This window comes from Lonchura striata, chromosome 1, assembly GCF_050655825.1.
Source record: "Lonchura striata isolate lonStrDom1 chromosome 1, ASM5065582v1, whole genome shotgun sequence".
NCBI classification, from domain to species: domain Eukaryota; kingdom Metazoa; phylum Chordata; class Aves; order Passeriformes; family Estrildidae; genus Lonchura; species Lonchura striata.
In genome coordinates this window covers 41,199,474-41,223,664 of record NC_140703.1, presented here as the reverse complement: position 1 = coordinate 41,223,664, position 24,191 = coordinate 41,199,474, and the positions used below count along the sequence as shown (strand labels likewise).

The 24,191-nt window shown below is 43.8% G+C and overlaps 1 protein-coding gene across 6 annotated transcripts in view; it reads right to left on the bottom strand.

The window, feature by feature from the left end:
* The window catches only part of AMOTL1 (angiomotin like 1), a 75,302-nt gene that overhangs the window by 15,980 nt on the left and 35,131 nt on the right, over positions 1–24,191 (bottom strand). For all 6 annotated transcript variants that reach the window (XM_085575192.1, XM_085575197.1, XM_085575228.1 and 3 more), the window contains 4 exons: positions 14,753–15,029; positions 9,295–9,439; positions 8,107–8,196; positions 1,356–1,501 (listed from right to left, as the gene is read on the bottom strand). In XM_085575192.1, the coding sequence (XP_085431318.1) occupies positions 1,356–1,501; positions 8,107–8,196; positions 9,295–9,439; positions 14,753–15,029 (658 nt within the window). The remainder of the gene's footprint in view (positions 1–1,355; positions 1,502–8,106; positions 8,197–9,294; positions 9,440–14,752; positions 15,030–24,191) is intronic.

Genomic DNA, 24,191 nt, shown 5'->3' with positions numbered 1-24,191 from the left:
TTCAACACTCACATATAGCAGTCTAAATCTTCCAGACCCTACGTAAACATTGGTTAGCCTAACAAGCCTCACTCTCATTTTATTGTCAATAAAAAACATTCAAAAATCACAGAGGTCAATTCTCCCTCCATCTTTCCAAGACAATGAATGGCACTTAAGTTAATTGTAAGTATTTGGGAAAGGCTTTCTCTGCTCCCCACAAGATCCCTTGCATCCCCCACTCCCCTGGCCAGCCCTGCAGAGGGTGCAGGTGGAAAATGAGGCTCTGACAGGCAACAGAGCTGCCCAAGATCCTGCCAAGAATCTGAGCCAGAGCCTGACCCTCTACCTAATCTGCTAGGGCAGAGGGTCATCAACAGCCTTCCTGCCACCAGTGATCTGGACACTTAGGTAGTAAACATCACGTTCCTTTTACCTCCCATAAAACATTGTCCCTCTGTTGATCCCAGGAACAGAGATTTTAGAGGTCTGAAAGATCAAAAAGGCCTGTTTTGACAATTTTGCCTGACCTGCTAGAATGCACAGACTTTCTACTAGTTACTAGATCCACACCTTCTGATTTGAAGGTCCTTAAGGAATACAATAAATTGAGACTTTCTTTACCAGTAATGGAGAACTGATAATATCACTCTTAGATATAGTTAAAACTCAGCACTATTTCCACTATCAATTTGCCTAGTTTCAGCTTCCAAGTACTAGGTATTGTTCTGTCTGTCAGTTTAAAGAGCACCCTGTGCACGGGATTTCTCTTCCTATCTGAATACCTATTTTCATTATCAGGCTTATATGATTACTTATTAGGATTTTTGCACTTCTTGGGTCTCACAGTATGATAGGTTCTCTTCAACTCTCCAATAAAACCTGTAGCTCTAAATCCTAGTCAGTCAGTCTGCTTCCAGCCAGATCAGCCAGATATTTTAAGACAGGAAGTTACCAAAGTCCTGCACAGCTGTGTTGCTGTGTGCATCTCAAAAGCTTCCTGGTATTCTTTAGTGAAAAATGGGATGCACTAACACCACATGTCTCTATCACAGTCCCAGGCCAGCGAGTAGTCCGTTTTTTATTCAATTTTTCTGTTAAATCCTACCATTACCTCAGCCACCAGCTAGTTGAATTTGATCTTGTTCCTGGTTACGTGTTGAAGGTTTTGCTCTAGACACATCTATGGTGTCCTTTGCTTGCTTGTTTGGCTCAGTATTGTGTAACTACACTTTTTCTCTATAAAAGGGCAAGTGCAAGGGAAACAGGAAGACCCATCACTCTATGGGTAAAAGAGAATCAGGACTTGGATGGAGAAAGGTCTAACCACAAGCCATGTCTATCTTCAGAGCACACAAATATTGTCCATGCCTCACCTCCTCTTCCAGCTTGATAACCTTGGCTTGTGCATTGTTTAGGGCCTGGTCAAGGATTTCAATGTGCCTCCGCTGGTCCTCATTGGCTGAACGCACAGCTGCCAGCTCCATCTCCAACTTCTCCTTCTCCTTCAAGTTCTCTTTGTCTGAAAGAAAGACAAGAGCCACTCCATGAGGACAGCTCACAGGCCCCAGGCCACACACCGGAGCTAAGCTGTCACCTCCCTAGAAAAACCAAAATTATGAAAAGCAGCAGCGAGTAGGGCCTTTACAACAGTGCTGAGACACAGTGGGCAGGGACCTTCTACTGCCAGGGCTCAGCCCCCACTGCCCAGCCTTACAGCAGCAGCAGAGACAAGTGGCAGCTTGGGCTGCTTCTGCACCAGCAGAGTTTGTGGCCCTCAGCAGTGCCTCACAGCTTTCCATCCTGCTGAACTGCTAGCACATCCCCTAGAAAAAATTTGGCTTGCACCAACTCCCCCTTTTTTACATGACACCCTACATCAAAACTGCTTATAGCTGCCAGCTTCAATTCTGCTGCCTTCTGTAATGGGCAAGAAACCTCAGCCCCATGGATGTGGGCTGTGCTGTGCCTTGTGCTTTTTACTGGCAAGCATAGAGATCATGAAATACAGAAAATTTGAAGAAGCCAAATACTACACACAAATCTGTGCTGGACAGCCTGAAAATGGAAAGAGGGTAAAACAGTAACAAAGAATATGATAGGAGGCCTCTGTACACACTTCCTCTGACCATGCAAAGAAAAGGAAGGCTCTGGGAGCCATTTCAGGCCTATGGGGGCCCTGGGTGACCTTCCAGACTTGAAGGACTTAAGGATCTAGTGACCAGTGATCCCCTTCTTTTAAGCATCACAAGTGAGACTAAAGCATGTAGATAACCTCTGAGCTGAAAAATCATCCCTTTTTTGGGTAAGATTTAAAACAACATCAAAAAAAAAAAAAAAAACAACTGGCTAAATTCAGTCAACTCTGCTCACATCTTTGTCTTCAGCAACAAATTTCAGGCCCACCACTGACTTTGCTGGCAAGCTGCCTGGGGAAATGCTTGGCTCCATCTGCTTCTCCCCTAACAGTGCTGAGAAGCCATTTCTGGGAACATGAGTGTCACAGGCCAATCACTGGATCCCTGATGCCAGAACACAAACAGTTAACGACTGGAGTGAGCAGAGAATCGAGGTTTCTTTCAATGACATCTGAAATTTCAAAATCTGGCCTTTGTTCTGAATGACAACAAAAATAGATACTTGGAAAGCCTCTAGGAAGGAAATTTTCCTCCAAAAATTTACTTGGTATCAATTAAATGTTGTTTTGATTTTTTATTTTTAAAACATAGCATTACATATTTTATTGTTTTTTAACTGAAGTTAAAAATTGCTTCAAAACCACTGAAACAGGGGAAGTCTGCTCCAAACATCAAGTCCATGCCACCTACATGTGACCACTCAAGCTGGAAGCCCAACTATCCACCTTCCCCCAAGCAGGGTCAGAAAACTCAGAGCCAAAGCCATTCCATGAACTACATCCAGCAGGGTCACATTCTTCCTTAATGTGAGGTGGGATGAGAACAGAATTAGGTTTAATTCACACACCATCAGCAAGTGCCTGCAGCAAGGTGAGATGTACACAAGCTGAGCCATGTGTACAAGGCAAAAGTGGGCAAGGTGAGCCCAAACCCACCCACCTGTCTTCTCATTTATCCTAAAAGGAGGAACTCAGCACCTCATAAAAACTCCTGGCAGCAATACCATCATGCTGTTCACTGCAAAGCCCACAGGCAAAACTCAGTGAATGCTGTGGACACTGCACCACTGACTGCCACCATGAGCCATCTTGGGTTGATGGTGGCTTTCTTCTTCCCTTGTTGGTAAGGGATTTTATAGTAGAGATGCAGACCTCTTCCTTCGATGCAAAAATATTTGCTTCAATCAGATTAGCCAGCAGGAACATTAGTATGTATTGTAGAAAAGTGTAAATCTGGGCAAATTATCAGGGAGCTAATGTCATTAGAGGGTGAGGAAGCTGGAAGACGAATGCTATTTCAGCCTTTCCCTCCACCACCTCATGCTGGGACCACACATACTCTGCTCTGGATTTGAAACCCGTGTTTCACATTACACATGGGGATAACATAGCAAAACAGGACTTGGGATCTTCATTTTCAACTTCCATTCATGGAACTTGGGAAGTCCTCAGCCTACCCTGTTGCTTTCTATCCTGCCAAAAGAGGACAAATTATATAGAAATACACAAAATAATCACCACTAGAAAGCTGGCAAGAAAAATTTCCTGAACGACTCTCAACACTTCTTCATACCAGCTTCATCCTGTAAAATCCTAGAGGTACATTGTGTAAGTTCTTTACTTGCATTAATTTTTAGTGATGAAGGACTTAATTGAACACACCTCAAATTCTCTTTAAGTGCAAACAAAGTATCTTTAAAGTCTGAAAACACTGTTTTACTGCACTACCTTTGCATACACCTTTTTAACTAAAGGACTCTAATAATTATTTCTATGTTCTGCAGGGTCACTACCATAGCCCATTACGAAGAGTTCCCAAAAGGCTTCACTGTTGCAGCTCACAGTTGTAATCTCACAGCTTTCTACAGACTGCCTCTGATTGCTGTACCCCCACACACTGGATATTACACTTGTATTCCCGTTGGGTAAAGGGACTGAAGCAAGGAAGCTGCTTCAGTACTGCTCAAACAGGCTTTCTGACTTGTCAGGCTGGGCAAGTGCATCAAAAGTAGACAAATCTTGAATCTGCTTTGAAATGGAAACTTTAGACAAAAAGATACAGGCATGAGATGACACAGACTGAGTGTAACTCAGATGTGCACCTTAGCACACATTATATCAGAGTATCAACATATTTGACCAATTTAATGACCATCTCAATATATCCCAAGCTGATTTTTGACTTGCTATGATGTTGCAGAATGGTAACATGGACATATTTTAAAGACAATCCTTGCTACTTCAAAATTACCACTGCTGGCAGAAGAAAACATATCAAATTACAGCAGCCGGGGACTCATTTGGCTGCAAGAGATTTCCTGCAAACAAGAGTGCCTCCCATAGCACATCCCTTGCAGCACTTCCAATAATTTCTCTTATGCAGGTTTCCATTTCCCAGTGGCGGCTCTTCACTCACAGCTGTTAATTCCACAAATGCTTTCCAGTGACCATGCCTTTCCTCAGTGAAAACCTGAGGGACTTCTTCAGCCTCTTGTCACTCTTGCAGTTCCTGACATGGCAAGTGTGTGGAGGAGCTCTGCCATCCGCCACCCTGGTCACGAGTGTATGCCATGGCAGCTGCTGCCAGTCACCCTCAGACCAGCTGATGTACCAGGATGGGGCACAAGAGTCATCTCTTCTGCTCACCTAGATCAAGCCATGTCCCAGCCAACTCCAGTGGCACAATCTTCCCAAACAGCCAAGGCTGTGAGACAGGGGATCAAGAGCAGTATGGGCCCTCATGCTCCAACAACCTCCCCAGACTGACACTGACTGTCAGAAGGAATCTGAAATGAGAACAGGACCTTGTTGCCTGCTCTGAAGACCTTTCAGCAGCTGGTATCCACCCCACAATAATAAGCAAAATAAATGAATAGGTATTTACACCAAGTAGCCAAACAGAAGAAGGTTTTCCACAGCTTTACTAAATCCTCTACACAGTAAATAGGGCCAAGTTGCCAGGCCCAGACATTTCCCTCTAGAGGAGTTGCTCCAGAGCTACTGTCCATCTGTCCAAGCCGCAGTCAGTCCTCTGCAGCTGTGGTTTGATGCTGACAAAGACTGGCCAAGGGAGGCCTGGAGCAGCAATGCAGATTATTTCCTGTCTGGAAATGGGAACATTTCTTTGCCTGGGATATTTGGGACAAAGATATATGCACAGGTTCATGGCACATGAAGTGAACACTCCCACAAAGCATAAGGCTCTATCAATACACTGCTGAAACTGTCCATGTACCCCCACTAACAGATGCAGAGCCATGTGGATGGGCACAGACCTCAGTCTGTCTCAGACACCTGAAAGAACAGTGCTCCCACAGTTCAGAAATCCCCAAAAAACACACTCCACCAAACCTCATTTTTCTCACACTCACACTCCATCAAAGCATATTTTTCCCAAGACATGACTGTGTAAGCTTTCTCTCAGCCCTGTGCCCTTGAAACCATCCTCAATCTTCTGCCTCCTCCTTTCCATAGCATCTTTCAGTGTCCTCCAAAGTGTCTCTTCTCTTGCCTGTATGGGCTCATATGCCTTCATCAGTCACTGCTTCATGGCTTTCCTTAAGAAAATCCTTTTCCCTGACAAAACATCACATAATTATCTTTAAACTAATACAGTGTGAGTATTTTCCAGCCCTGCCTATCACTCAGTACTTAGAGGCATGTGGCCTGGCTTTGTCTATTACTATTGCAAAGAATAAGATTTTTTTTTGTCACCTGCAGTCTCCATCTCAGAGTGCATGACTGATCTGCACTGTTGCACTGCTAATGGAAATCTCTGTGAGGAACTGAGAAATGATCCTTGAACATCCTGCCTTGCCAGATTTCTTTCTCAGGGAGTTTTTCCCAGTACTGGAGTTTCACCATTGAAAAATTGGTATGCAGTATTACCAGCCTCAGGAATCTTTCTTTCCTCAGCTCATCACCAGAGTGGCTTAAAAATGACAACTTCTAGAAAACTGCTGATGTCGGAGTCTTCTTATATAACTTGGGTCATATTTCCCATCTGTCTTCCAAAAACATAGGGACTAGAAATCTGCTTTTGCTTTCCTAATGAAAATTAAGATTTGCATTTACTAACCTTCATTTACTTAATAACCTGCTACTCTTAGAAATAAAACCAAAACATCACCTTCAAAACAAACCATTTTCTCTTCTTCTAAAAAGACTATTTCAATCTCAGTGTTAAAATTCAGTTTCCTTATCAGTTTCTTGCCTGTGTGTCCCATTAAAAGACATGAGGAAGATACAAACTGTGCTTGCAAAAACCCTCAGGTCAGCAGTGAAGTACAACCAAACCCCAGTCATGGTCTGCCCCAGTGGAAGACTCAGACACACACAAACATCAGTGTATAAATGCAGTCAGCAACAGAGGATTTCCAAGCAGAACCTTTTATGGGCTCTGAGAGGGGCATTTTAGGTAAGACACTCTGATATCGAGGTCAGTACTGTGCATGTCCCAGCAGCCCAAAGAACGTGACTGAAGAGGACCTGCTTTACATGTGCCCATTTTTCTATTCTTGGAAGCACTCTGCATTGCATTAGTAACATTTAGCTCGCTGGCCTAGCCAGGAGACACTCCAAGCATCCAGACCTTATGTGATAGGATCCGAAAGGCTATATTTGTTTGTAAGCTGTGAATTGATTGCAGCAATATGCTGAGTGCACAACACAGTTTCACTGCTATATATTTACCACTAGAAGCATGAAGCATGTTTATGTACTGGAAAAGAACTCAAACCGAGTCCATATTGGGGATTTAACTCCTCCTTGTAGCTAATAACATATAGCAACACTGCCAGGCTGTCTCTACATGAAGAGAACAAATCCCAGTCTCCAATTTCTACTGAGCAGCTTATCCCATTTGAACTCTTCCCGAGGATGACAAGATCTATACAGCAATGCCATTCCTTAGGAGATCATCCCATTGGATTTGCAGCAGTACCTACACACCTTTATGCCATCTGCTATTACAGCAAAGCTAAGTGTCATGGAAAAGATCACTGGCTTCTTTTTTGGTTTGTGCAGACATGTACTAAACAATCGGCTGTGCTGGCATCATCACTGCTGGTGGGAGCCAGGAGAAGGCTCTTCAGCATTTGGAGCAGCTGCTGGACATTACAGGGCTGGTGGTGAGGCATGTTGAACAGTACCAAACTCTGCAATGCTAATGAGATGGATGGTTCTCCACTGCAGTCGTAGGTCATCTTCCAAGGAAGCTCTTGATGCGATAAAATAGAAGGATGAGCTGTACACAGCAATGAGCTTCACTAGGATTTCAGCTCACAAGATACTGCACAGCTTCCAGGTGGCCAAGCCCTTCTGGAAGCATGCTGGAGATGTAGGATACAAAAGAAGCCACACACTGCCACATAGCATCCAGCTGCACAGGTTGGATGGTCATACACATATCAGTGCATGGCATGGGAAACCAGCAGTGCTACAGCCAGTCATTATGGGAGCCTACAGTGCATTGGAAATGCATGTTTCCATAGCAATAGAAGCTGTAAAATCTTTGTCACTTCAGTCCTTTGTAAAAAGCATGGTTGAGTTCCGCTCTTTCTGCTGTTAGTCAAACAGTCAACTAGTCAGCAGAGCTTGTTCTGTGCTCTTCCCAGCCAAGAGAAGAATCTGGCTTCTCTAAAAAGCATGCATCTTTAGAGATTACCTCTGCAAGCAAGACTTTGCATTTTCAGATAAATATTTATCAAAAATAAGCTAAGTTGTGTTACCATTAATTCCCACTGCCTGGTTCTGGTGCTCAGAGAGAAAAAACCCTATCCTAAACAATCCAGTCTGCAGCTTAAACAAGACTGTGTGATGAATTAGCTGAGTAAAACCAAGCCACAAGCAGGATAACAATTAATAGCAAAGTATGCACCTCCACTCCACTATGTATATAAGTGTGCATGTATATCTGTGTATATATATATATATATATATATATATATATATATATATGCATTGTCCAAACAGCTCAGCACAGTACTCACTCTGAGCAGCATAAAGGCCCTCTGTTGCCTTATCCTCGTGCCCATCGAAGTCTCTGCTGGCCAGCTGCCTATTGGCTGTCTCCAGTCTTTCTGCAAAAAACAGGAAATACTTCAAGTATAAATATATGTATATAAAATTGTAGCCCAACCAAGAAAATAAGATGCATGCCAGCAGAGAAGTATAAATAGACTCTCTGAAGGAGGATATTAAAATGGAGGCTGACACATACATAAAAGATGAGGCCTTTGACCTCTTCCATGAAGCTGTGTTATTCAGATTCACAGAAACTGGGGGGAAAGTCTCTGACATTCACAGTTGACATGCCCAGGCAATCATCTCTCACACTACTCAAAATGCACAAGGCATCTGCAATCTGAATTACCCAACTGTGTAAGGAGATGTCTGCTTTCCTGCAGTGAAGAGCTGCCTCTCGTGCAGCAAGACATCCTGGGGAAAGGGAGTCCCCAACACAGTGACACCATTCCTTGGGGATGCCCTGGGAAAGAAGGCATTTTCTGCAGCCAAGGACAGCTTCCCCTGTGAAGGTCCTGCCTTCAGAAACTTCTCCCCTTCAAAAGGACAATGTGACCCACTTAGACCATTGCAAAAAACTGTAAGTCAGCTTGAAAAAGGCACCTCACTGCATGAGCAGTGAGTACCAAAGTACCACTCATCAGGAACCTGGAAGGGCAATAGTTACCCAACATATCCTCAATTTCCTTTCTCAAAAGGATACATGCTCAATTTCAAGTTTTTTAAAAAATATACAACCTTTGGTACTGGCTACTGGCCTGTGAAGGCACTGACTTTGGAGATTTACAGGTAACACAGCATTGTTCTACATTACAATTTGCTCTTCAGCTCTTTAGGAGTGGGCAGGTGTCTCAGTTTGAGACAACAGGATACTGTGACTGGTGGCCTGGCTGTCAAATCCATATTTTCAAGTGCTAAACACAAAGGCACCATCTGGAGCCAATTCTTACACTTTGCTAGAAGGTTTTTTTGCCACCAGGAGGATGACAGTCATTTTGTCTAATGCCAATGAGCAGGACCTTATTTCTCATTATGTGTATCTAAATATTGAATTTAGAGGAGTTTTCACTCCTCTAAAGCCTGCTGCTCTGGAGCTTGTAAGTGAAACACCATGTCAGCCAAAGGGGGAAAAAACCCAAGCAACTGTAACGTACCACGGAGATCCCTGTTGAAGTCATGAAGTCTCCTAATTTCTCCTTCGAGTTTGTTTCTCATTGCTTTGTCCAGGGACTCCCTCTTAGTGGTGGTCTTGACCAAACCCTCATAAGCTTCTGAAATCCTCTGAATCTCAATTTCAAACTGAAAGAAGAGAAAGTTCCTGTTAAAGCCCTGCAGCAATGTTCCAGTGTTTGCCCAGCACATTCCAATAAGGGGTCAGGGCAATGTTCATGTCCAGTATCAAGCCAGCCACCAACTCTGCAATGACTGATCTCCCTGGCAGACAATGGCACAAAGCCCCAGCAATGATGGTGGCTCCTGCACTGGGGACCCCTATAAACATTCTGTGAGGCAGCTCACCATGTCACAACACCCCAGGACACCCCATTGGCAGCTCCCAAAAAAGCTTGAGGTGGGCTAGACTTGATGGAACTGCTTGGTTGCCTTTAGTCTATGACCAAGGGGACTGCTTTTCTCCAAGAAGAAAAAAAAACAAGAAATAGTGTACTTGTGTGGGCTGTATGCTCTCCTTGAAATGGTGTAGGAGGTATAATTTATTTTTCAACAGGTCCCTGATCCAGAACTTATCTCTGAGCTCTAAATGCCACCAAACTATTTTAGGCTCAGCTCTGGCCTCACGTCACTTTTAAACTACTGTGATCCATTCCTTTCCATTCTTGACTGAAAACTGCTTTATACAAGAGAAACTCCTTATAACAGACAGAACCAATTGTTTTGGGTTTTCAATCTCCTTAACTTCATTTCCTTGAAATGTGGCAAACTGCAGGCACAGTATGCAGAGAAATCCCTTAGTGGTGAACTTGCATCTTAAGACCTAAGCCCAAAAGACTGACAGAAGAATAGTCCTGGGTAGAGTTTTGCTGTTCAGCTCAATCCATCCAACTCTTTTAATAAGCTAATGTCATGTTAAGTGATACAGCTTTGGTAAAATCATTGCTGCAGAGATGACCAACGCTGATGTGGGAATCTGTTCCCACATGCCTGGCCCTTGTGTTTGTGGAGAAAGGCTTGATAATGTGCACAGGCTGGAAAACCAAAAGACATACATAGCCTCTCACATAGCTTTCTAAATCTGGTGCTTTTTTAGCCTCTTGAGTCATGAGTGGGGCAAATTCATGATTTTTGAAGCCAGGATGCAAGCTCACCACCATTTGCTGAAGAGTTAGGTCCCTCTCAGTAAGCTTCCATACAAATTCTGGAGCCACTCTGTCAAGATACAGCCCATGGGCAGGCAGCACCTCCAAACCACGCACCAAGGAAAGCCTGGCAGAGCTATGATGGGGAAACCTGATTACCTTCCCTAATTTCTGCTTCCAGCTTGTTCACAACACAAAAGCTGAAACAAGGGGAGATTCAGAGTAGCCATGAGAAAGTGTTTCTTTACTGAGTGGGTGGTCAAGCCCTGGAACAAGTTTCCTAGAGAGGCGGTCAATGCCCCAAGCCTTTCAGTGCTTTAGAGGCATATGAACTATGCCCTTAGCAAGATGCTTTAATTTGGTTCTCTGAATTTTCAGGAAGTTGGTAAGCCACTATCTGCAGGAGAAGATGCTGTCTCCAGACAGCTCCTACCACAGCAAAGCAGATTTGCCAGCACAAAAGTGGCTTTCCACAGCCTAACAGTCTGGCTCAATGCAGCTGGTTACCACAAGGGCTCTGCTTGGCCCTCTATATGCTGGTATTTCCCAAAACACATCACCACACCGCCTGCAGCCCTGGAGGCAAAAACTTGTTGTAGCAAGTGCTTCATCAGCACCGAACAAAATTAAAGGAGAGCAGAACAGCCATAAATTGTGTCGGCGTTTCTCAACAGCTCTGGGATTTCCTTTGCCTTCTTCCATGGAGGAAAAAAAAAACAATTCAGCCTTTTCCCTGGCTGGTAGCTCCTGGAGCCAACCCACTCAAACAACCCACACATGCAGCATGCGAAGAGCCAGCCCAGCCTGGGAATTAAACTTCAGCAAGGTAACACCTCTCAGAAAAGGGAAAATCATCCAAAATGCTCACAACTAAATGCACACAATTCCTCTTACAACTCTTTTTAGGTATGAAAATGAGGCAACTCATCAAAAAGCACAGGGATTCATCACTACCTCTCTAAAAAAATCTTTTCACACACAAATGAGAATGTGACAGCCCTCAGAACTGATCTGTTTGTACAAATACCCAAGGAGTCCTACAAATCAGTCTGACTTTCTCTTTCTTCTCCTATTCTGTAACAAATAAAAGTGATGGAAAGGTGGTCCTACCTAGCATAAAATTGTTACCCACCAACAAGAATTACTCCTTCCTGACCTTTCCACTTGCAACAAGAAGGAAGAGTTTTCACATCCAAAGTACATAATTTAACTCAATCACATTTTCAGAGGCAATGTTTGTGGGAACCAAGGAAGACCTGCCCTGACCTTGTGTTCAAACATAGCAAAAGTAGCATGGGAGGAATACCATGTGTTAGAGATTTAGTTTCCTGAAGAAAGAATGCACTTGAGTATGTGTTTCACTTTAATACTCCGCTTACATTCCCCCAAAGTCAATGGGACTCAAGTCCACACTTTATTGACTGAAGTGAGACTTCAGCCCATGCTTGAATACCTTTCTGTTGGTGTCTGATGCAATAGACTTGCAGGGCATCCAAGATAAAGAGAGAACCATTTCCAAGGGTGAAAGAAACCAGAATATTTATAGGGCATTACACTTAAATACGTTTTACTGAACAACGCAGCTTTTGTAAAATTAATAGCTGGAATATTTCTTTTTGCCCACAAAGGCCACGGGAAGTCAGTATTAAAGGTTTTGCAGATTTCTTCATGAATAGTTAATGTTGTTGCAAAAATTTTAAACTAAGTTTGGGAAATAAATAAAGTCAATAAAATAAATAAAGTCAACTCATCTTGTTGCAGAGAATGAGGCAGAAAGGACAGCAGCTACAAAACACTTGGTCTTTTTTCTAATCTGTTTGAACAGATTGTCAGAATTTTTTCCCAAAGCTGAGGCTGGGACATGGTCTCTGAGAGCTGCTTCTTCTCCTATGAAGGGTGTCTCCAAGAACACTGATCCACACAGTGATCCACACAGTATACAAAAAAATTCAGGTCCTATATAGGCTCCTAAATTTAGAGAGAAAAGATCTGCAGTCTAAGCTCATTTGTGTCTAAGTAGTGGGAAGACATAAATGAAACAGTAGTGCAGGGTCCTAAATAAGTTATTCGGTCTGAGCCCTTGGGAATCAAAGTGAGCAGATGTTGTGGTTTGACACGGGAAAAGAATTTTCTCGGAGGGAAGAAGTCAGTCCAGTCAGGGGTCAGGTTTGGATACTGACACTTGGGGTGACCAATTGAAGGTGGACACGCCTCTGAGAACACAGAGGGGTTAAAAGCAGAACTCCCAGGAGAACTCGCTCTCTTTGGTTCCGGTCATCGGAGGGTGCAAACCTCCCTTGCCCAGCCATGAGGGAAAAGCCATGTGGTCTGGGAAGGTAGGCCAGGGGGTGAAGGATTGGGAACTGAGCTGGGCCAGTTCCTGCGGATGGAAGGGTGGAGAACGTCTGAGATGTCTTTGTTCCCCCCCACCCCCCACAACTTGAGGGAAAGAGATAGAGAGCCTGCAGACACCCGGGAGTTTGCCGGCAGAGGAGAAGGAGGAGGAGGAGGGGGAAGATGCCCAGCGTGGGAGACAGCACAGCGTCCTGGGCTGAGATTTCAGCCATCCGGGGAGTCCAGGAATTTTAACCCTTTCCTGGGAAATGAAGGCTTTGTGAAATATTGCTCCTCCTCAATTTGAAGAAAAGAGAGACAGCCGGGGACCTCAGTTGTTAGGGAAAGAAGGTTGGGGGGAGATGATGGAGTGGCTGTTGGTTGGACTCTTCTTGTTAGCCATAGAGTGAACCAATTTCTCCTCCAAGAGAGACTGCATTTTAGGGGGATGCAATGGTGAGCCAAGAAACTCCACAAGCAACTACCAGTTCAGGAATGAACAGAGGTCAGCGGAGGAGGTGTGAGGATGCCCTCCATCTTCAGAGAAGAAGAGAAAGCAATCTCTGTTCTTGGACCCTCGGCCCCAGGGGAAAATGGGGGGGACTGTAGTCCCAAAGTGAGACACTGGACTGTTGTTCCTGTTGGTCCTTGGCAAAGCATCCTTAAAGGAGCCCTATGAGCAGTCTCTGTCCATGCACGGTGGTGAGAGCACTGTGACATGGAGAGGAGAGTGTCACACTGGCTTGGTGTGTCTTGGCGGTGCCATGTGTGACATGGAAACACAAGAGGTGACAGCTGAGTTTCCTGGGGGTCTATGGTGCAAGGGAGACTCCTCTCTCCCCTGATGGACTCAGTATTGATTATGTGGAAGGGTGAAGACTGGATTAAGGGTACAAATGTGTCTCGCTGTGATTTATTGGAGTTGGGTGGTGGGAGGAGGAATGTTTTGAAAGGTTTTCATTTTAAATTTTGTGGGTTTTTTTTTTTCCCCTTTATACTAGTAGAAGTAGTAGTAGTAGTGTAGTAGTAGTGTAATAAAGTTTTCCCCTTGTTATTAAGTTTGGCCTGCTTTGCTCTGTTCTCGATCGCATTTCACAGCATTCAAGTGATAGGTTACATTTTCATGGGGGCGCTGGCATTGTGCCAGTGTCAACCCATGACAGCAGATCTGGGGAACATCTCTGATTTGCCTTCAGTGAACCTCTGTTTTGAGCAAGTTCTACTTCATTTGATGCAACTCTTCATCTTCTCATCCCAGGCAGTGCACAAGACATCACCCTCCTGCACTGGAAAAGCCTGTGTATTTATAGAAAAGGGCATGCAGGATGTCTTAGAAAAATGGGTTTCAAGCAAAATCTTTATCAAATGGTTCTTTCAGATAAGGAGACAGTGCTTTTAGAACCAACATGTTTAAATGCATGTCTAACATCAGTTCTTATAAACTCAAGGAGCAATAACTGAAAGCCTCTAAGACAACCCAGTTCATCCATTTCCAAACAATGGACAACCCCACTGGTGGTTGTTACACTCCCAAAGAGCGTGGAGCAACATACAAACTTATTGTGATGGACAAGACTGCTTGGGACAAATGAGAACATGCTCTTCATGGCTCTCACCTGCATCTCTAGCCCCTGTGCAGATGGTGAAGGACCCTGCTGCACCAGGAATATACTACCCACGGGAGACTTCCAGGGAAAGCTCCAGTGAGGCCAGCATGGAAGATGGAAGGGGAAAATATCCAGCTGAGAGATAGCTGATGGACTGCCCTGTTTCATCCTAAAGGCAGTAGAGTCCACAAGGCACAGGATTACCCTTCTGTGAAACCACCATGGAGAGGCAGTGGTTAGAAATGGCCAGTGGTGCATCCTCACTGCAGTGACATAACTATGAAGAACAGCTGCCCAAAGGCAGAAGCACCAAGATGGTTATCCTGGCCAGGCTCCATCCCAGTCTCTACACCTACCTTCTGCAGCTTGTCTGCCTTCTCATAGTACCCCTCCAGCTCCTGCCGCAGCATGTGGTTCTCCTCGGAGAGCATCTCTACCATCTGCTGCGCCCGCTCCACGATGGCAAAGGCATCGGGTGTCAGCTGCTGGCCCGGCAGCGTCGGGGTCTGGGCAGCCACAGGGGCTGGCAGTGGGGGCAAGGAGCCTGGGAGCAGAGGGCCAGCGGTGGCCTGTGATGACATGGGGCTGTGCTGCTGGGCCGGCGGCGGCGGGAAGGGTGGCTGGCATTGTCGGCTGTGGGAAAACACACATGGAGGAAGCGTTAGAGCCACACACCCTCGGAATGCTTACGGGAGCTTTCACCTAATGACTGCATGGCTTATTAACAGTGTTATAGCTGGACAGTCATGACCCCTAAATACCAACAGTCGCAGCAGAGAACAGGTAAATTGTCTCCTTGCCTGCTCTTGACAGTGACGTACACATCTGGTATGAGCAGATAAAGGAAGCACTGACTCAAGCCCAGCATTTTTGCCTAGGTGTGCAACTAATACTTCAGCAGCCACCAGCCTCTCCCTGCCTCCCCTTCCCAGAAATGCCATGGCTGACAAGCACAAGCTGGCAGGTTTGAATAAAACACAAGGGATGCATTACTCACCCTTCGAACACCACTCCCTGCCCAGAGTAAAACCAGTGGATCAGCTGAGCTGGGAGGTGAGAGGAAGTGATACGAGCAAAGCAGCATCCCTGAGTGACTTTAGCAAGTGGAAGAGGGAAGTGTTGCTGAAGAACAGCTGGAGGCACAGCCCCACTCAATTACAGTGAGCCATGAAAGCCATCTTCCAGTGGGAGACCTCATTGTGTCACTCCCCCATTAAGGGCATCTATGACTCACCAGACTCATATCATTAAAGAGTAGTGGAACTGCTTGTGACCTTGGCTTTAAATACATCCAAATCATAATTTGCAGTGGCTGGAAGATAATCCAGGAGGATGTCTCAGCAGTGAGGGTAAGCCTGCAGCTGACAGCCAGGTGGGATCAGAGTCCCTTACCCAACCCATCTCCATCCCTCAATGCCTCAGCCACGGGAAGGAGCCCCAGGCAAAATCTAACTGTCCACAGGCTGAGCCACTCCTCAGCCCTAATGCCAAAGTTCCGAAATTCCCACACTGATCTTGTTAAAGAGACTCAACCCAGACCATGTGGTACTTCAGTGTCAGGGACCAGTTTGGGTGGAAAATAAGCTGGGTGCTGGACCCCACCTGAGGTCTGGGATTTGTATTTTAATGTAACTACAAGCTATTAGGCTTGCTGTTGATATCATTACCCTTATTTCTGTACCCTACACAAGGCACAAGATATAATGAACAGATGTATTTACCCCACTGGGCCTCAAAGAACAATTAATGTTTTTTCTTAAACAAACAAATTTGTGCTATTTAAATATATAGTAAGTATGGTTACCATTGTCTTCAGCACCTACACAGCTTCTCAAATCAGAGTTTTCAAAAGCCTTCAGTGTTGGCCTAACTACTGACAATAACTCACCACTTCTTTCAACTGCAGCAAAACAAAGCTGAAAAGGGAAGGCAATTTAAAAATCCTGCCCTAGAAAATGAACAGCACTGCTCTAACAAACTTGTCCCTGCCAAGCCACACGACAGCAAAAAAAGCCAGCAATTCAGCCTTAATCTTCTGTCCAAACTAGAGTGAAAGCAAATCTGCAGGCCCCCAGACACAGCACATACACAGTCCCACACTCTCATCCCAGCTTTGCCCAATGCATCCACTCTGGCACAGAAAGGTACTGAAATGGAAAAAAACACTAAAAACACTGAACACAAGTACACTGCTAACCTGGTCAGAAGTACAGACCAGTGTCCTTGAGAAGATCCCAGCAGAGCTTCCTGCAGCCAGCATTGAGGAAAGCTGAGCTCAGTCTGGCCTTGAGATGGCTTTTACCTGCCTAGCATAGACTTGTTCTAAGGCTGTGTCTCTCCTGTAAATTAAACATCCATGGAGGTGGCTCAAGAGCACAGGAGAGTGGCCATTCCCCATGGGCAGCTCCCAGGGCCAGAAGAGTTTGCTTTCAGACCCAGTCATATTAGTTCTCCAGCAGAGGTGCAGGCTAGTAACTAAGGAGCTAAATGTCTATTGAAAAGAGGATAAAAATTTCCAAAATACAGGAAGCCAGGGAGGTGCTGTATGACACTTCACAAAAATACACACAGGAATTAATATAATCACAGAATGGCTTGGGTTGGAAGTGATCTTCAAAAGCCATCTAGTCCAACCACCCTGCCACAGGCTCAGACACCTTCCACTAGATGAGGCTTCTCAGGGCTCCAACCAACCTGGCCTTGAATACTTCCCATAATGGAGCATCCAGAACGACTCTGGGCAACCTGTTGCAGTGCCTCATCACCCTCAGTGTAAAAACTATATTCCCTATACTCTAATCCAAACCTACCCTCTTCCAGTTCAAAGCTATTTCCTTTTGTCCCATCTCTACAGGCCCTGGTAGAACGTCCTGCTCCAGCTGTTTTATAAGCCCCCTTTAGAAGGCTGCAGTAGCCTTCTCTACTCTGGAGCCTTCTCTTCTCTGGGCTGAACAACTCCAACTCTCAGTCTGTCTTCATAGAAAACGTGCTCCAGCCCTCTGATCATGGTTCTCACATCATCTCCACATTCCCTTCTTTCTGATTCTCCAGTGTGCAAACCTGGCAAGGGACATGATGCCCATCGTGGGACTTGAATATTCTTTAGCTCAAAAATCTGAACAATAAATAACATGATGAGTGAGAGATGTCACTCACAGTGCAAAATACGCTCTACAAGTGAATGTGAACTCAGACAAGCATGCAACACCTCCTCAATGCTGCTGACAGACAGTCTGTGCTCACATGTTTTACCACAGCAATTAATCCAGGTAAGGGTGAGCTTGTTTGTCTTTACCAAAAGAAAAGGCACCACTGCTTTTATGCAAGTAAAAGCCCAACTGTCTGGATACAATTACACCCCTGTTTACAAAGACACTTGGTAGAAAGCAGAAAATTTGGAAGATTTGCTGCAGGTACAGATTTTCTCACTTCTTTATGGGAATAGCGTAGAGCAATAGAATTAAATTGATCTCTGAATCTAAACCAGTGGAGATACAGAAATTTTTCTTTTTCATTATGAAGTACAGCAATTTTTGTCCCCTTTAGACCCTTGCATGAACTTTTGATGCTGCACTTTTGGGAAATCTTATCTTTCATCAATTTAATCTCTTCTTGTCACTTTAGTCTGTCTAGCTTTACACTACAGAGGAAGGAAAGACCAGAGAGATCTCTGTTTTCTTGAACTGCAAATGATTTTCTGAGCTACTAAAGATTTACACCCTATAGCAGCTGCCAGCCACCAGAGTCTGCACTGTTTTCCAGCTTGGAAGCTGAACAGGTACAACTGACTTTATACCTCTTGAAGCACAGTTGTTCAACAAAATTAATGTTTCTAACTCTTTTTACTTGTTTAATCTGTCCCAATTTAGTTCTGGCTTAGCCAACTGCAAAATCTCTGAGTACATACACAATAAAATAAACACAGCAATTCACATTAACAAAACATCATTTGCAAAAACAGGAATGTTGTAACAGCAGCTTAGTTCCTATCCAAATTCACATGTAAAGCTCCAAAGAAACACAGCAATCAGGATTATCCTGAGGTCCTTTGGGCTTAGTAAAGAATGACATTCTCACAATGCTTTTACTGTATTTTAAATGTTGATCTTACTCTGCATTAGAGCAGGTTAAAATCTTTCAGCCAAACATTCTAGTCAACAATCATCCTTCTTAAAAGCATGCAACAGTGGAACATTATGAGTCTTGGCTATCTCTGCAACATTTCAGCTAGGTTTCTATTAAAAACATATTTTTTGTTGGCATTATTGTAGAAGTAGAACCCCCATAAGCTTCTGCAATGTATTGTAAAAAAGGAAAAAGAGGAAAAGAAATAAGGAAAACAGCTTTTTGAATAAAAAGCACCAGCAGATCATGAGGCTTTCAAGGGCTACTGTGCTGGGGTCACCAAGCACTCTATTTCACAGATATAGCTTATGATACATGCATAATAGCTTACTACCTATAGCTTGCAATACAATGTCTTCAGCAAAATACTTGACAATGAACCTCACTTTCATAAGAAATTCCTCAAGATTTGGGGTTGCCCAAGCCCCCAAATTTAAGCATGGTCTTAATACTCCTCTTATACTGGACCACCTGGGAGCAAGAATTACCAAGACAGAGAAATTTGAGGAGAATTTGTAACTTTATATATGAATAAGAAACCTGGAAATGAAAATTAATTATAAAGTCCACTTGCTGTTGATGACCAGGAAATCATAAATACAAAAGAGCTGTTGTTGGATAAAGCAGCACAGTATTAGTAAATGAAAATGCCTGTAAATGTTCTGGAAAGGAAATTCCACCTCAGCCTTGCTACAGGTACAGTGAAGGCTCTCCTCTGTTTAGGGATGAAAGGGGGCCAGTGGAGGAAGGGCTTCGTTTCTAACACACTATGGCATTTACATTCATAATTCAAATACCCTCCTCTAACCTATTTAGCTCAATCTTTCTCTGAATGTTCTGCCTTCCTTTGCCTCTAGGGCAGACTGGTCTATTTCATATTTCAAAGACTTTCCCAAGGAACTTTATCTCACAACTTCATGCATCTTCTGTGGATGCTCTGGCTGAGTCAGGGATGAGAATAAGGTGTTTCTGGGGTGCAGCTCTTTGAAGTTGCCTTAGGCTTTTACCTCACAATGAGAGTAAAAAAGTGTGTGAAATGTGCTTATTCCTGCCCATTGACTGGGAGCCTTCAGTCTGGATACTAACCTCAGACCAGGTGTCTACCTGATTTCATTATGATTTCTGCAGTCATGAAGCAGACTTCAAACACTACCTTGTCTCACTGTGAATAACATGGAATAAACAGTATTATGACCATGCAGGGAAAAAACAGGATGCTAGCAATGTCAGCAAGCCCAATCTGATGGTCATGGTGCAAGGAAACACAATTATAGATCCATCACTAAATGGTAATACGGAAAGAAATGGGAGAACATTTGTCAAAGCATTTTCTGTCTTCATGGCATTTTCTGTCTTATGGAATCAGCAATAGTTGCAGCACCTTGTAAACTCAAGTATTTGTTTCAAAAAACATTCTGCAGACTTGGACTCACATCACTTGAATTTACTATTTTGTTGGTGACATTTGATAGCTCTGAAAAGATTTGGCCCAGCTTCTTTGGCAGGATTATGTGAAGATTCTGCAGGGAAAAAATGATAATCTAAAAAGACATATGCTGTATCAAACATATCCTCAATAATTAAGAGAGGGACAGGATATTTTATTTCCTCACAGAGATCCACACTCAGAATAGATTCTCAGCCTAAGGAAAAGGTGCCTTCCTGAACCTCTGCACTTCTAGAGGAACCAGCTGGGATAATAACAGAGAAGGGTAAGGAGAAATGACAAGGCATCACCCAAGCTGTGGAAACAGCTTCATTTCACTTTCATTTATTTTAATGTAAGGCATATTAGACCAGAAGGAAAGGATACAAAGCAAAGCTCTTCTGCAGGGCTGCCAGCATTCACGTCAGATGGAAGTGTAGCCTCCAACCCACGCTCATGCTTGGGCTATCCTTGCACAGAAAAGCCAAGACAAGTCAGTTTGGGTGTAACATCCTTCAGCTTGTCCGTAGTGCCAGCAAACCCGCCTGCCTGGGCTGTCTCAGGGAAGAAAACAAGCTCCTTGTGTCCTGTCAGCAGCCACAGACATGGCTGCATCGGTAGCTATCAACAGGTTGTCTGCAAACAGCAGTAATATGTGTGGGGGAATAAATACACAAATACTGGAGAAGCAGCAGACTATTTCGGCAATTAATTATAGACTTCTACATCCTGGCAGGGTGGAATTTTATGAGGCACATAAAAAATGGGATGTCTTTAAAAACAGCCCAGATTTATTCTTTTCATTGATTCTGCATGCTGACTTTGAAAACGTATGGATTAAATTAGAATAAAAAGATGCCTGCATTATTGCCTTCTGATTGTACCACAAATTAACTCCCCTCAGTAAGAAGCAGAGTTTCCAGTTCAAGGCTTCATTTGCATTATACATGTTTTTAATTAATAGTGCAGATAAAGAAATCATTCTGAATAAAAGACACCAGGATCTGACAAGAGCCACTGGGATCAGTGAAGAGGATTCATTGCACCAAGTGATCTGTATCACAGTTTAAGCATGACATAGAGATAAAATATCAACTTGAGTTGGTCCAGGTTCATCCTTCCAGGAATAAATACAGCAAGCTCAAGGGTGGAAAATACTATCCTGGACTGTGACAATCCTCACACAACTGACTCAATAACGAGCTGTGTGGGGAGATCCAGGGTGCCAACTGCAAGTGTTAATGAGCTACATAAACAAGGAACACTGAGTCAAATCAGAGGTGTTACTACACCTGATTAGCCTCTGGTCCAGCTGGTACTGAACCAGTGTTCAAACTGACTTTCCACAGTGGAAAAAAGGGATTTTGACAACAGTGAACTAAGTACAGGGCTCCAGGCTCCATCTGTTAAATGTATTAAAGAACTGATAGCACAGGTCTTTCCACTGTATTTGACAAAGATTTTGCAAAATCCCTGGTAACTAGAAAATATAGGCTGAAACTAAAATTGAGATTTTTGCCAGAGATGGCAATTAGCTAGTGGAATAAGGCTATAAAATCCATGATGGATTCTCCAGATGGAGACTGTTATACTCACCAGAACTGAATGTTTCACAAACTGGAATTAATTCACGCATTATGCAAAAAAACTAAATTATATTAGTTCCAAGCCCTTTTACCTAACAAGCTGTGACTTTCTGAACCTGCACCTAAGGAAAGTTAGCAAAGATACCATTCAAGAATGGCTGCAACATCTAGGAAAGGAAATGTTTTCTAAAGATTGTTATACTTGGCCAACTTAAAGCATTCAGAAGTTGTGAGTCAGGGCCCCAGACATAAAGCAACTGGCTTAAAAATACTGACATTTTAGAAGGAAAAAAATACTCGTTCATTTTTATTTGCCTTCTAGTTGTTTTGTCCTTTAAGCTTCAAGGTTCAAGCTCTGCTCTGCAACTGTGATGTCCATAAAACAGAAGTCACTAAATCTAATTTATATAAATGCTGAGACTACCCCTACATCACATTACTCTAGGATTTCTTCAGTACAACACCAATTAATTATCTTGAAATTTACAATAAATTTCAAGATTTCACTCCAATGATTATAAAGGCAATGTTTCCTTTAAAACCAGTCATGTGCAAAACAAAAAGTCAAACCAAAAAAGGAAACTAAGCAGCAGCTACAGTTATTCGATTATCCTTCAACAGCTCCCAGCCAGCATTGGTCCATTTCCAGCCACATTTCCCTTGTCAAAGAAGGACTGTAGGGAAGTGGGGGTTCAGTGACCCTTTAAGTCCTTTCCATCCCTGGAATCTGAGAGTGCATTTTCTGGATTGATGCACTCTGTTTTTCTCCTCTTTTCTGGAACACAGAACACTCTCACATGGTCCCCGTCCAGAGGATGTCAGGATGGATGGGATGTGGAACTGATATGACCATGACAGAGGGAAGGAGATGCTGGGGTATATGAGAGTCCCATAAGACCAGGAGCAAAGTTCTGTTTCCAACAGCTGCTTTCCCAGACACTCCTGATGAGATGAGAGGGAAATTCCTTACCTCACTTGTTCCTCTAACAGAAAAACCAGCCTCTCCAAACCCTACCCATCCCAGTCAGATGCCTGTCAGTGAGCATCCCCAGAGCCCAGGTAAGGAGAGAAGCAGTGAGCAAGTGCAGAGATCACAGGAAAGTTTATTCTTGGGAGCAATCCAGGAGTGTAACACAGTGCTCCACCTGCACCCAACTCCTCCAGCAGGGCTCAGACAGTGACTGCTGCCCAGGCAAATCCTCTAGTAAAGACAGGGCTGACATCCCTGAAATGCATTTATCCTCTCCAAAGATTGAAATATTTGGAGCAGAGACCACTTTATAAAATTGCATTTTAACCATCCCAGATGTGGGCAAGTCCATCCTGTCATGCAGCCCAAGATGCATGCAAGGATGCACTGGAGCACAGCTGCTGCAGATAGAGAAATGACAAGCGATGAATAAGCACACAGGGACTACAGTTACCTCCTAAATGCTTTTGTCAACCAAATCTTCCTGGGTGATAGGACCATACAGGACCTGGGACCAGTTATAAACTGGGATAAGCACAGAATAAACTAGGTGAGTTTATTTCTGGTTTTTAGTGACAGCAGTTCATAATAGTTGAGAAAAAGCCCCAGTAATGAATATTTCAGTTTGCCAAAGGGAAGTGAAAGGTTGGCATCCCTGTGTTAAAAAATATAGAGAAGCCCGAGATGAGGATGAAAACCATCACTTTGCTGAGACCCAGAGGCTCACTGTCTAACATCTGAACACAGCCAAATGTTCCCCCACTCACTAACAAGAAACCTCCCCAAAATCCAGGCAGTCATGAAGCCAAGAAGAACCTGAAAATGATCACCTGTACAGCAGGATCCAGAAGTATCTTAAATGATGCTCAAGAGATACCATACATCCTAAAGCAAACCCAGCTTTGGTGAAACAAGCCCTGCCAAGCCAACCCCCTAACCTACATATGTACAAGCTATGTACAGCCAGTGGGGATATATGCAGACTGAGAAGTAATAAGGCCCTTGCTGAGTTACAAGAAAGATACCACTGAAGATTTTTTTAGTAAGTGTGCAAAACTTGGCAGCCCTGCTCTGTCACAATGCCAGTCCTGAGCTGCACTGCATATCCCTCCCTGTGGTGCCCACATACCTGACAGGAGGGACATTTCTCCAGCACCATGCAAAGAAAACACACAGGGGTAGCAGACATCTCCCCTGTCACCCTGTTCTTTTAAAAGTTTTAAAGTCCTTTTAAAGTTTTCTATGCCTTCTGATGTTTACATATTTCTACTAGAGCTTCTCACGCACTGTTCATGTAAATAATGATTGTTTTACATTCTTCTTTGTAGGAGAAGAAAATTGATAGACTACTGGTTTAACCAGTGTGGTTGGAGAGGTAGCAATTTCATCCTCCAATCCACTGTCACTTTTAGAATTCTATATATTGCAAGGTCAGAAATAAAAGTTCCTTCCTTCTGTTCTTTATATTTTAGAATGAGCGCATGAGTTATTTTGTGTCATAGTGCGACATCCCCTGCTGTGTGATTTGGGGGTAAAGGATGCTGCCTTGCCAGGAACGAGCAGTGACCACCATCAGGAGCCAGTGGATCTCTCCCCACAGCTGATGGGGTGATCCAGCCTTTGCTAAGACTGGCATGGAAATCTGCCTGAATCGAGGTTTCTCAGCATTAACCTTGCTGATCAGGAAA